General features: G+C 37.8%; 1 protein-coding gene across 4 annotated transcripts in view; it reads left to right on the forward strand.

Moving 5' to 3' along the window:
* Positions 1-13,846, forward strand: part of UXS1 (UDP-glucuronate decarboxylase 1) — a 64,340-nt gene that overhangs the window by 6,744 nt on the left and 43,750 nt on the right. Inside the window, exons 2-5 of one of the 4 annotated variants that reach the window (XM_032997036.2) lie at positions 5,495-5,522; positions 6,890-6,938; positions 9,009-9,052; positions 12,952-13,012. In XM_032997036.2, coding sequence (XP_032852927.2) covers positions 5,495-5,522; positions 6,890-6,938; positions 9,009-9,052; positions 12,952-13,012 — 182 coding nt within the window. Of the gene's footprint in view, positions 1-5,494; positions 5,523-6,889; positions 6,939-9,008; positions 9,053-12,951; positions 13,013-13,846 lie in introns of those variants that run through there. The other 3 variants (XM_032997035.2, XM_042805918.1, XM_032997034.2) reach the window with 3 other exon arrangements.

The raw sequence follows: 13,846 nt of genomic DNA on the forward strand, positions 1-13,846 counted from the left end.
AGAGAAAAATGGATGATTAGTGGTAAAGAATGATATGCTAATGATATGAGATAGGAAGGAGTAGAAACTCTGAACAGAGAACTGGAAAGAAGACTTAACAGAGGGTTTGGAAAGAATTTGCTGCCTGGGAAACTAAGAACAGAATTCAGTCACAAAGTGATGATACTAGCTGAAAGATGATGGAGACTCCCTTTTTACAAGGAGTCGCATGGAAAAGATGAGGCGTAATGGGTACAGGTTACTCCTGGGGAGATTCCGATTGGACACAAGAGGAAAATTTTTCATAATGAGAACAATCAACTGTTGGAATAATCTCCCCAGGGAAGTGGTGGATTCCCCAACATTTGATGCTTTTTAAGATTTGGCTGGACGGGGTGCTAGGCTGTCTTGTCTAGACCATGCTTTTGCCATGAAAGATTGCACCAGGTGATCCTTGAGGTCCCTTCCAACCTGGTATTCTGGTTCTGTGTTAGAGTAAGTATACGTGGTTAGCTCTCCATCCACTATGAAGCTCCATTAACTTTTGCAAAGAAAAAAATATGCATTATGTTATGTCCTGCAGCTGTAGGAGTGTATTGGTTTGCTAAAGTATTCATTCTTAAGAGAAGGTACAAAACCAGTGTCCTAGTGACTATGTTGCCTTTGTTTTGCTAGGTGATGACTAGCTGAGGGATTGACATAGAGTGGTGATGTTATCCAACTTGGAGAGAGCATCTTGCCCTTTAGAAAACCCTGTATCCTGATGTTCCCCATGTGGGAAAAGCTACAGTTCCTAGCTGCTGTCTTTGATTTGAGCCAGGAACTTTACTGTTGAACAAGACATCATTTCGGGAAGTATAACAGGAAGAAGTACTTGCCATACAGAAATCTGTATAGACAGGCAAGAGGAGTAGATTTATTTATTTTTTTTAATATTCAAATTATTGCACGTTCCCTAAAGGCATAATCATAAACTTCACCCAGGAAGGCAACAATCCGTAAGACAAAGTTATGATTAGTAATTGTATGTAGTTATGTCCATTAGTATTGCAACATACTCTCATTATAATCTCAGTATAATAATTTTCTAAAGTAAATTAACAAACTACTGGAATTACAGATAGGATACAGCTGAGGATTTTTTTTATTGCTGTGGAATCTAGACAATAGAATGCATTTTGAAATGCATTGGTCAAATCACAGAATGGTTTGGGTGTGAAGGGACCTTAAAGCCCATCCAGTCCTACCCCCTGCCTGGGGCAGGGCCCCCTTCCCCCAGCCCAGGGGGCTCCCAGCCCCGTCCAACCTGGCCTGGAACCCTTCCAGGGAGGGGGCAGCCACAGCTGCTCTGGGCACCCTGGGCCAGTAGTCCTCACCACTGTCATAGTAAAGAATTGCTCAACAGCAAATTGCTTGGGATTTCTTTTGTACTTTTTCAAGTGTGACTTAACAGAATTTGTGTTGTTTTTTTTTTTTTTTTTTTTCTTTCCCACTTCATTCAGGCAGGGTTGGTTTGTATCCAATGGATAGCTCTTGGATTAGTCCTGTGCTGAAAGTAGCGGGGTCATCATGCTGCTCTGCATTCAGCATACTTTCAGAAAGGATCTTTTCTAGAAAAACTAAACAAGCCTTTACATTTCCAGGAATATAAATGTATTCAGCAGAAAGATAAACATTCTTTAATCCTCTGTGACTGATTGGCTTTTGTTTAAGGTAGTTATGAGAAGTCTTGGAAAATCTACAGCAGTTTTACCATAAGCCTATGCTTGCCAAATATTTACAGCTTTATCTGTCAGAGGCTGGAGGAAAAAAAAAAAAAAAAAAAAACAACAACAAAAAAACCCAAACAAACGAAGGAAAAAAGAGGATTGGAGGTTTTCTGAAAACTGTGAGTGATTAATGTTTAGTTGGCAAAATGTAAATACCTCTTTAATAACAGTACTGTGATAAGGCTTTAACAAACAAATCTCTTCTCTGAAAGTACAGCTCTTTATCTCTTCATCCAAGGCATGTCATTCTTCTTCTCTGGAAGCTGCCACTTTAAAGTGTAATGTCTGTGGGAGTGATTAATGTCTCTGATGTATTTTTAATCTTCATGGTACTTGCAATTAATCCTTGTAAAAACGCTACAATAAAAATCATTGTTCTTATTATTTTATGGAAGGGATGCACAGGGGAAGAAACATCCCAGAACAGGTAAGAGTCAAAATAGGACTACACCTTTCTCCTACAGGCCATTAAACCAGGCTTTCACGTGTCTCGGAACAATCCAGATACTCTGGTCTGTTCCCTAATGGCAACTTATTCTTACCTTAATCAATCATTTGCTGAGGTTTACAAATAGTCTTTGAGAGAATAATCAGAATCTCTCTTTCTTCTCTCTTGTAGGTGAGTGTCTTAATTGTTTGGTTACAAGTCATGCTTCTGTCTGTCTAGTCCAATTAATCATGAAGTCTTCCTTTGCACACTCTCTGTCTATGAAAGCTCTGCAGATGGATGAATAGGAATCTCTTCATAGAATACATACCGTGTGTGGCTGTGGGGTGTGAGGGTGTTAAATCTCAAAGGTTTGAGAACTGGCAGAGGGCTATTATCCTGGATGAATACTTCTTGACTTAAAAGATTTGGCTTTAGAGTTAGATTTTTTTTTTTTTTTTTAATTGTATGTTTTTAAGACTGGCTTTTACAGTGAGGTGCTCAGTTATGTTAGTGTTTGCTCAAATTGGGTCCATTAGGAGTCTGATGCTTTTGAAAATTGGATTTATATGTAGTGCCTGATTCATGACCTTGTCGGTGTGGAAGCTTTTTTAACCATCCATATGTCTGCAGCTTTTGGTGACTGAACTTGGTGGGCCTGTCAAGATGTTTGATGGGGCTGGTGAGGGTTTTCATCTTGGATTTTTAGACTTGTAATTCTGCATCATTCTACTTGTGGATTTGGGCTCACTTGCCTTGTTTCCATCGTTCTTGCCTGAACGTCAAGCTGGCCTTGGCATAACCTCTAGGGCAAGGAAATGACAAGTCAAGGAAGTCCTCGGTCAGCCATAGTCATACTGCTGGTTCTGTGGCTGTGTAAGCCTGTTACGTAAATAACTGTGATGTGCATTTACAGAAAACCCCAACAAAACGTTAATTTCACTGTAGTGCAAAACTTTACCTCTAGTCCCTTCAAACTTGATGAAGGGGTCAACCTGTATGAACATGCAATAGTAGCTGACGAGATCCTCCTTGGAATTGTGCATTCAAAATACTCTGAGGGCAGTATGTTCAAGCAATTTTCTGCAGCAGCTCTCTGCATATGAGAGGCTTCAGGGTTCTTCATATCCCTACATATGGTATTTCCTATGTGGATCATTTTGCAGTTTCAGTCTTTTTTGCCATGGTAAAAAAATAAGTTTCCTAGAAGTTTAATGGAAGGTCATCTACTCCTACAGAACTGGGATGTCAAGTACAGCGTTTCGGGAAGTACACAAACGTCTTTCTGAGCTCCCCTTCCCTGCTGTGGACACCCAGCACACACAATTAAGATGTTTTCTTTAGGAAGCCAGTTTCTTGTAGGCGATGTAGCTGCGCTGTCTTTTCAACGAAACTGCCAGGGTGGTATTTGTGGTGCAGCTGGCGACTTGTTTTTCATCGATTCCTACTTCACCAATTGAGCCCAGATGTTTCCTGCCACTGCATAAACAATACGTTACATTATTTGTATGGGTTTCTGTAGCCCAGAAAAATAACTGATTGTGAGTATAGCTGAGTAATGTATAATTTGAGAATTCTGTACCTGTAGTTGGCAGATGGTCATCATTCACTGGAGAGGGGAAAAAAAAAAAAAAAAGAAAAAGAAAAAAAGTTTTTCCATTAATATTATCATAAATAATTCTAAAATCCCAGCCAGAGGGTAAATAATGAATTTATCTTGGTGCTCAACACTGTATCCCTTTTCCCCCCAGATAATTTACTTTCTCTAATTAACCTAAATTCCACAGTGTTTTTTAAATTCAGGTGGATTATATTGTTCATGTGTTCTAATATAAAGCTTCCTTATCTTTTTCCCAGAAGACGACAGATGTTTTGTGATACCACCACTGGTATCACAGTGCCCTCCTACAACTTGTTTGATAGTCTGTCATGGATTCATTTGAATTACTCATTGAATTGCTCAGCAGCACTCAGTAGTTAAAAAGAGTTCAGTAGCTTTGCCATTCCCCAAAGGGTGGAACAGCGACTGCATTTCTACATCCTCACTCCTGTCCTCCCTGCTCCTCTTCCCTGGGTACGTTTCCTTTCTTCTCTTGCCCAGGAGGTGCCTGTGACTGTAGCAGCATTTTTTGTTTTCTTGTTTCTGTGACACCTCATCTTACCTGCTTGAGATCAATAAGTAATAATCATGAAAATGCATGTGCAAAGCTTGAATCTAGGCAAAATACTTCATTAGCTGCTACTTGAGACCTGAGGTGTGCAGGTTACAAAAACTGAGGACACCTCCGAAGCTTTCTCTAAGTGTTAATACTGCATATAGGCTACTCCTCCTTAAGAGCCAGTGTGATTTGGATCCTTGGGTGAGCATTGTCTCTTAGAGAGCAATTGCAGAATGATTTTTCTGGTGATATTGGAGGTGTGTTTCCTGTGTTGCTGAGCGTTGCAGACTGCCTTACGTAACTGTTCCATATTAACCTTGTTTGTCTTGATCTGAAGTTGTAAACTCTAGCATACTGTGGTTTATGGCTTCTGATTTTTTCACTTTAAACTACATTCTGTGTCCTAGTTGATAGTTGAAAGGAAAATTCAGTCTTTGTGTACTCACTTAAACCCTGAACAGTTTCAGCAGATTTTTTTTTTTTCCCTAGTAGAAAATAAATTGAGCAGATTAATCTTTTTATGAACTCAGAGAAGCAGCTGATGCATGTTTGCTGTGCTATTTCATACTGTGATTTGTCTTCCTTAAAACTTGTGACACCTCTTCGAACTGGTTCAGCTATTGCCCACAGTGGCCAGTCCTTTTGCTCTTTGTCAGTCTACAGTTTCCAATTTGTGTGGTTCAGGTCTACAGGACTCCTTTCTTGCTCTTGCCATTTTTTTCAATATCCCTAATAAGTTCAGAGCTCTGGTTTGTTTAATCTGTGTGCGGTGACAAATTGTAGTTCAGAGAATTCTTGTACATTTTGTTTATGTAATGTAATGTGGGGATAATGATCAAATAATTGTATCTGCTGATTTACTGGTCAGATAATTCCAAGTGTGCACTGGAATTGTCTAATCCTGTTTTACTGAATTATTGTATTTTCCTACTTTTTTATGGTCTTATATAATTTCATCAGAATTCCTTCCATGCCCTTAAACTGTGTTCTAGTCACTTGGGGGGGTGTATGTGTTTATCCATATCATGCATGTAAGTTACTTAAATAATGTGTGATTAAAATACTTAATATTGTTTTAAATTCCTTCTGATAATAATAGGAAAAAAATTGCCTAGTACTTTATATGACACTGTAATGTTATCTCTCTTCTTATTTTCCAGCTGTATGGGGAAACTTTGTCAATATGAGGTAATGTATATATTTTTGTATTGAATATCCTTATCTGAAATAAAATCAACTTACCTTTCCCATCAACTTGTATCACTCACTATAAAGTAGGGAGAAAACCGAATAGCAGCTCAGTGTTGTTTGGATGGTTCCTAAGCAGCTCTATTACAAAAAATTACAATTTGTTTTGAAAAAATGGTTCAGGGTCTGTGTGCGTTAGTGTAGGAATTTACTGTACTCTTTACTGATACGACAAAATTAATCTGGTCAACAAGATTTTTGCCTCAGTAATAGACTAAACGTGACTTTTTAGTTTTTTAGTAAGTGTTTTACAGAGGAATATGGAGGGAATCATTGCTCTAACTTCTAACAGTGTGGCACATATATATATATCTGCTTAACAAAGGAACTTCTGTTTCCCTAGGAGCAATGACTTCAGATCCCAAGTAAAGGAGCTCTGTTTTATTTGAAAGAACTCCATTTTATATTGGATACCCATGAATCCTCTAGTATGCAAAAACTCACTACCGTAAGATTAATAATTCCTCTTTCAGAAAGTTTAATTGGAAAAAAGAATTATGCAAACCTGAGGGAAGTTGTATAGACTAAATGCAAGACATAAAATTTAAAAATACATATTCTATACTTGTAGAAGTTCACTCAAAGAATTAATGCAGTGAGTTGAGATACGTTACACAATTAGATGCTAAATAAGACTACAGAGGTTTGTACAAGACACCGACTTCTTAGTACTGTGTTTTCACAAGTTACCTTGACATCCTTCATCCATGGCTTCATTTCAAGTAACATTTGTGTGAGAAGTCAGTATTGCCCATCAGATGATCATTTAAGACCAGTTTTAGTAGGGTTTTTTTTATTCCCTTGCATTTGAAAAAGTTCAAAGTCAAAGCTAGATACATTTACCCTTTTCAATTTTTGAACAATATTACAGTTATACTTGTGGCATTTAGGGAAAAAGTTTTGGTAACATACGTGTAGCATACAGTAAACAGAGACCCTCAAAGAGACATCTTAGGCATTTGCATAGTAAAGCTACACTCAAAAACATTTCTGCTGACCCTACATTAGCGCAGTGATTAGACACTTCTCTACAATGAAGTTAATTTTCTCTGTAAAATGAATGTCATCTTCATTGTTATTACGCTTTCCTGTGGGCTTGGTTCAGTTCCTGCCAAGCTTGATGACAAGACTACCTGACTTCAGTGGGAATTGGACCATCCGCTTTTATTTGCTCTGAGTATGTCTTTGAAATAATACTAACTTGGGATGTTTTGAGGATACTGATTTAATAGAAAAAGCATGATGCAGGTGCAGTGGAGCAACTATTGCTTAGGTATGGATTATGTTTTTTCTTTTCTTGCCAACAGGTCTCTTCAAGAAAATGGGGATCAGAAGGTGGAAAGTAAAATAGAGGAGGTTAGTTTGCTAATAATTGTAGTCTGAGTTTTTGTTTTGAGGATGCCATTTCACTCATTTCATACTGAAATGGTGTATTTAGTTCTATCTCATTACTCTCCATTCCACTAAAACCATTGGATTTGTATCTGTACGTAAGTGTTTTTCTTTTTTTTTTTTTAGCTGTTCTTCCACCACAGTGGAGTTTTTAATGTAGATCTGTGACTCATCCTTTTTTTTTTTTTTCCCCTTCCTTCTTTCCCTCTAAACCTTTCTTGAAAGTAGTAGCTCTACTGTCTCATTCGCTACAGAGTCTGTGGTAGAGTTTTCCTGAGAACTGTTTTTTGTTACTGCATGAAGGATATACACAAATTCTTTCCGCTGTCACCTTTATGAAATATTGTATGTATAAGTTTCATTAGAAATTTGAAACCTCCCAAAAATGCTTTTGCTTTGTTTTTAACTAACGAGCAAAGGTAGCAGTGGTCGTGGTTGGGGATGGTGTGCAGTACCAATGCTTTAAGCACAAGGCCTGGCAGTTGCTGGAGCGGATTTGGGTATTGAACACACTGATGGTTCTGAACGTCTGTTATCAATACTTTGGAATTTCCATTTCAATGTGTTTGTTGTGAAATATTAAGAATATGTGCAGCAGGCCTTTCTCCACATGTTTTTAGACTTCTAGTACCCACTACCCCTTGTGTGAGTGTGTGTAATGGTACTAGTGTAGTCTGGTCTGCCTAGTGTCTTGTATTCCAGCAGGTTTAGATAGCAACCGGACACAGCGAGAGGCCCACTGAAATTGCTTAAAATCAGTTGAAAGACTGTGGTTTTAGTTTTGTCTTTTGCATTCTTCTCTGCCTATTTTTTTTTTTTTTAATTTATTTCTTAACTTCTGGCAAACATTGCAGCAAGCATTCTGAAAATCGCAGTTGTTTAAGAATGGTCAAATGCTTGAAATTCAGTGGATACATCAGAGTAAGGTCTGAGAAGCTGAGTGTTTCTGGATCTTGTTTTTAAAGCTTTAGTTGTACAGTATCTTCAACCATCTGAATAAGTATGACTGTTTGAAGAACTATTTGCTGCTCCACAGCTTGGTGTTTAATGAATATAAATGACAATACTGTATTTCCTTTTAACATGAATATGCAGCTTATTTCAGTTAATAAAGTTCCTCAATTGTCTAGCTCTAACCAGCAGTATTTGTACGAAACAAATTAATGGTGGTTGGTGATGTGTTGCTATATAGTACCATTCCAAATGATAACTCTCCGATAGCTTTCAACTTATATATGGCCCGAGATGGTAAATTTTGTGACATGGTTTTAGTAAACTTAAAAACAAGAGTTCAAGGACTCATTGAAATTTCTCAGGACTGCTAGAAATTTGGGTCCTGTGATAAAGAACCTGAAACTGATGCCAATTTAAGTGATTCTCTCTTTCAAAGCAGTAAAAATGCAAACAGAAGTCTTGGTAGGTGAACTATATTTTCTAACAAATTTCCTTTTTTTAGAAAGTGTATCTATACTTTTCTACACCCTCAAATCATGATGCATCATAGATTTTTAAACATGATATTTCTTGAAATTCACATACCATGTTCTGAGAGAATTGTAGCCTTTGCACTGGAGCTAATGCCTCTGTTTATGTGTCTGTGTGCTCTTAAGTATATGTATGCTGTCCATTTAAATGAGGTTTTACGGACTGTCCTGTTGTGCTGTTGCTCAACGTAATTGCCTTTGACAACCTCAGACAAGTTACTCGTGACTTCACTTTTCCAAATAGGAATGATAACATTGGATGTTCCTATCAAGGGTATTGTACTCATAGCCTTGAGGTGGTTTCTTTTCAGTGGGAAGCCAAGGGATTTTACATTCTACTAAGTGATTTGATTTTTGGTGAAAAAGGTCCAAGGAATTCTTGACATAAAGGATGCTTTAAGGTGCGGGTTTCTTGGAGTGTCTTCAGTGAAGCTCTTCATAGGAGACTGTTTACCATGGTTTTTGCTCTGAAGTAACTTCCTATATGCATGTTTTGTGATGTGAATCTTGTTCTGTTCTTCAAAGATCAAATGTTATTCTTTTATTTTAGGCCGTTGCACCTCTAAGGGAGAAAATCAAAGATCTAGAAAAAAGGTATGTCTTTTGCTAAATTTGAGAAGCAGCTAAAGATCACAGTTTCTGTTCTGTAGCAGTCAATTCTGTAGTTGTAGGCTTGAGATAAATGTTTTGCATATACCCCCAGTACCTTTGGATTTTTATCATATCTAAGTGAGGATGGGCCCTTAAATGCTGGAAGACATGCTTAAGGTATTCAGGTTGATTAATCCCACTAAAGTAAACTGGGAGTGCTGGATTTTTGTAAAGTTCAAATCCTGTGGAGGAATTTGCTAGTTTGAGTCCAGCTGGTGTATGGATTACCATGGTTTTTTAAGTCCAGCCCAGGTGTGTGCTAAAACATGCTGGTTTCAACTTCAGGAGTTGTGAAAATGTTTTACCTTGCATTTGCCACATCAGTTACCAGGGTTCAGCTAGTGTACCGTGATTTGACTGTGAATCTTAGTCTGTGAGTGTGGTTTGGGTGGCCTGACTGACTCGTTCCTCTCGGGATTTGTAAGGCAATGTGTTATCTTGGATTAAACTGGATGATGCAATTGAGGAAAAGTAGTCAAGTTTGTTGATAAGCTGCAGATATTAAATATGTGCTGTAGCTCCACAAGCACCTTAGATTTACATAGTTGTTAAAAAAAAAAAAAAAATCCAAGCCTGCTCCATTTCTCCATGGCTGGCTGTATCTGCCCTGCAACATCATTTTTTCACTTCTATGCCAGCAGAACTGCTTGAGTGCCACTAGTAAACTGGATGGAGAAACTGGGCATCTCAGTCTCTCTTTGCAAATAACTCCCTTGCCTAACTCCTCATGGGCAGATGCTTTTCATCACAAAATGAGGTGTGGAATAGGGGTGGGAATTGTCAGCTCTGACAAGGGCACTGCTGCTTTTGACAGTGATACTGTTTCACGGGTGGCACTGTTGATGTGCCAAGCAAACAGCGAGCTGAGAATGGTGCGTTGCAAAGGACCAAGTCTGGGCTTTTCCAAGCAGTACCAGGAAGTCTGGAGGGTTACATATGGCACACTGGTGGTTGTGTGCTGTTCCTCTGGAGGGGGGCACAGAATCCCATTGCTCTTGTCCAGGGGTGTGCTCAACACCCACGGGGGTATGGTGCTTGGAGTTTTGTCTTGCCCAGTGAGCAGTTTCCCCTGTTCCCACTGTTCCTGTGCTGTAAAAAAAAAAAAAAAAACAAAAAACAAAAAACCAAACAAAAAAACAACAACAAAAATTGTCAGTTCCATTTTTTTACAATTGATTTGAAAGATTCAGTGACCTGCCACATGCGATGTAGATCAGTGTGAATACTGATCTGATTGCTCATCTCTTAATATAAGCATGAACTTCATGGATAAAACTAGGCAATATATTGGCAACACAAACCAAATTGCAGACTGCATCACCTCTAGTAGTTGCATGTGATACTACCATACCACTTGTTACAGTCAAATTATAAAAATATTATGTTCAGATTAAATTTTCAATATTCTGCCTCTGTTCAGTTGGCTTATTTAAGATAGCCCAGTATATTTTCAACTTCACTTGGTGGCAATTCAGGTATTTCCTTCTGCCTTCCCCAGAGGACCTTTGTGGTCTGAGCCTGATTGGCTCTTTTTGTAATAATTGTTATATTTTTCCAAATGAGCAATGAGTTGTTGGGTGGAACCACTAAGTAAAAGATTCTCCCAGGATCTATCTAAATGCTCTTTTCTTGAGTACTGTTTGCAGTGTATTGATGAATCTTGTTTCAAATGTCTAGCAATGAGGAGAAGGACTAAAACAAGTTTTTTACCTCTATAGGAGCCAAATTGGGAATTATACTTTCACAAAATGTGGGTTTATGGGCTCTTAATGTTGTTGGGTTTTTAACATAGTATAATCATTTACCTTTGCTAGTTTGACTGCATGTAGGTCGTTGCAATTATTAATATTTGAATTTTATATCTATGTAAAGTGACAGTAAATAACTGCTCACTGTCATATGCCTGAAGGCTGATCCTGCTGGCAAAGCTTACTCTAGTGTCAGTGGGTTTTTTTTTATCTCGTAAGCTGATAAAACCTGAAAGCAAGCCATTGTCATGCTTTTGGGAAGCAGGAAAGACAAGAATTCCTTAATGCTAGTCTCATGCAAGAGATTGTTTAACTGAAGCTAAAGTTGGAAGGTTTTTATTAATAGTTTACACAGCAAAAGCATTGCCGTATAATCATCAAAGCAAGTATTAGGTCAAGATAAACTCAAGTTGTTGTTAAAAGATGAACATTCAGCTGGATCTGTTCCAGACTCCTGCTCACTGCCTCTAAGCTAGTACTGGTATAATGGAAGGAGCAAAAATCAGAGAGGTCTCTTTGGCAGCAGTATGGCTCTATGCTGAATTAATGTGACCTTAAAGTAGTGGTCTTAAAAATGGAGGAGACTGACTTACATCTTGGATCAAGTTATTTGACACTTAGCTTTGTTTTGAACTCCATAAACCTCTTGTTGTTACTGGTGGATTTGCCTTTCTCTCACAGGAAGGCAGCGTTCTACATGTCTGCGTTATACTTAAGCATTTCTGTTGCTAATTGCTTCAGCTTAAATCAAAGAAGTAGGGTTGCTGTTAGTGACCCATGTAGTGATACAAGGCAAGTGTAGGTGTAGGTAGCTTCTTACTTCAGTCTTCCTGTATGGGTAGCATTGGAAGATTCTGCTGCCATATTTTCCCTATCCAGGAAACAGAAAATGGCTTTCACTCTGGGGGGAAAAGTTGACACAAGTACAGAAACATCTGTGCTTTGCCTCTGAAGAATTTCTATTGAGCCAGCACTGCAGGTCAGAGGAGGTGCTTCAAGATCAGAGGTATAGGGTCAGTTAAATCACAATCTGTGAGTAGATGAAAATGTAATCTCAGCATGAAATATCCTGTGCCACACTGATACTTTGTTAAGAAAAACCTGAGCTTTTAAAATATTGGCAAGACTACAATGCTACTTACTGAAATAAATAAATAAAACAAAATTCACACCTTCTTTCACACTTTTTGGAGAAGTTTGTTGATGTATACAGAATGCATGCCAGTGGGAGGAGCAAGAAGTGATATAATTCCAGGCCCACAAAATCATCTAAGGTTCTGAGCATCAAGAGCTTGAGAGAGCACCTGAGATTCGTATGTCACATTATTTAGGATGTTTTAGTTTTGATTAAGGTAGCTTGAAGACCATCAAAACAATGCAGTTTAGCTGTTTCAGAGAAGAAAATTAAGATTAGCTTTCAAACTGAGTAAGCTCTTTAGGAAGGAATGCTGAAGACTATTAAAAAGAGTTTCTTTGACATTGTGATTGTAAACTTTATGTTGATTACTGTGAAACTTTAAGGAGAATTGAAACTTTATATTGTAAACTTCACATTAAAACTTTAAGGAACAGTGTTTGAAGCCAATGTGGTAAGTCATCACAACTTGCTTTCTTTTCCAGAATTTTTAAGAAGGTTGTTTGCTTTTTAAAATTAAAAAAAAACAAAACAAAACAAAACAAAAAAAACAACAAAAAAACACCAAACAACAAAAACTTAACCAAAAAAAATTAAAAAGTCCAATCACTGCTCATGTTTTATTGGTTTATTCTCTTGTCATGTCATGTCTGAACTGCTGTTCTGCTCTCAAAAGATAAAAGTGATTCATTCTAGAAAATCAGTTAAGCAGAAATTTTAAAAGCACTTTTTGCAAATCAATTTTGATATTTCTCACAGCGCTTTTACAAAGCGTAGGCATTTTCTCATGTTGGCCCAGATCCTTCTTTAGAAAAAAGGACTAAACATACCCTTAGCAGAACTTGTAAGAATGGGAGATTGTCAGAGTAGTTTTTCATATTTCAAAGATAGATATGTGAAAGAAGCAGCAAGGCTGAAGCTTGCATAGTTTTTCTTCTTTGTTTTTAAATGTTTTGTAGTTTCACCCAGAAATACCCACCAGTGAAATTTTTATCAGAAAAGGATCGTAAAAGAATCCTGGTAAGTTGCTATTTACTCGGGGGTTGTTTTGGGGAAATAAAAAAAAAAATCTGTGGAATGTAATCAGCCTTGTAGGATTGATTGAAGTTATGATCAGGAATAAAGTAAATTACTTTGTATGTCATATGTGCTGTACAAGGTTTAGAGTAGTAGTTCACTTACTACGTTGATGTTCTCAAACTCAAGGATAATAGACTTGGGCTCTGGTTTGGAGGTTGGACTTGCTAATTAAGCTACTGTTCTCTGCCTGTAATATCTCAGCAGTGTGTTGCCAAAGGATCTTTCGTCTTGTGCTCCCAGATGGCTTAAACTTGAAGAGACTGGGAAACTTTTTTAGGCACATCTTGACAGAAAGTTTGTGTGACTGAATTGGACAAAATCTAGTTAAAAGGCTGGAAAAGTAGCTGCTCTGCAGCACTTTTAAGAAGGATCAGTTAATTTGACTGAGGGAATGTTAATCTCTGTTATCTTCTATGTTGTTTCTGGTATTTTGATGCATCACAGGTGTTTTAGGGTGGAAGAGGAAGGTAAGTTAAGTCAGGACAAGTAGTTGTCCAAGGCATTCCTAAACTCAGCAAACTGTGCTGCAACATCAGCTTTCCAGTTTTGTCTACGAACACTTTTTGAAGTTAGTTGTATCCTAATTTTTTCTTATCTCTGTCTGTTCTGGGGAAAAAAAAAATGTCCCCACATTTTGAAGAGACAGAGAAAGTATAGCTACTTAAGATATATAAATATAGAAGTATGTAATAGAGAGCAGTATCTGGGACAAATCTCTGATAAAGTGCCTAATTTATCTAATGTCCTCCTTTGCACTGACTCTTCAAAGAAATT

Source organism: Tyto alba, unplaced genomic scaffold (assembly GCF_018691265.1).
Source record: "Tyto alba isolate M040663 unplaced genomic scaffold, T.alba_DEE_v4.0 Super-Scaffold_45, whole genome shotgun sequence".
Lineage (NCBI taxonomy): Eukaryota > Metazoa > Chordata > Aves > Strigiformes > Tytonidae > Tyto > Tyto alba.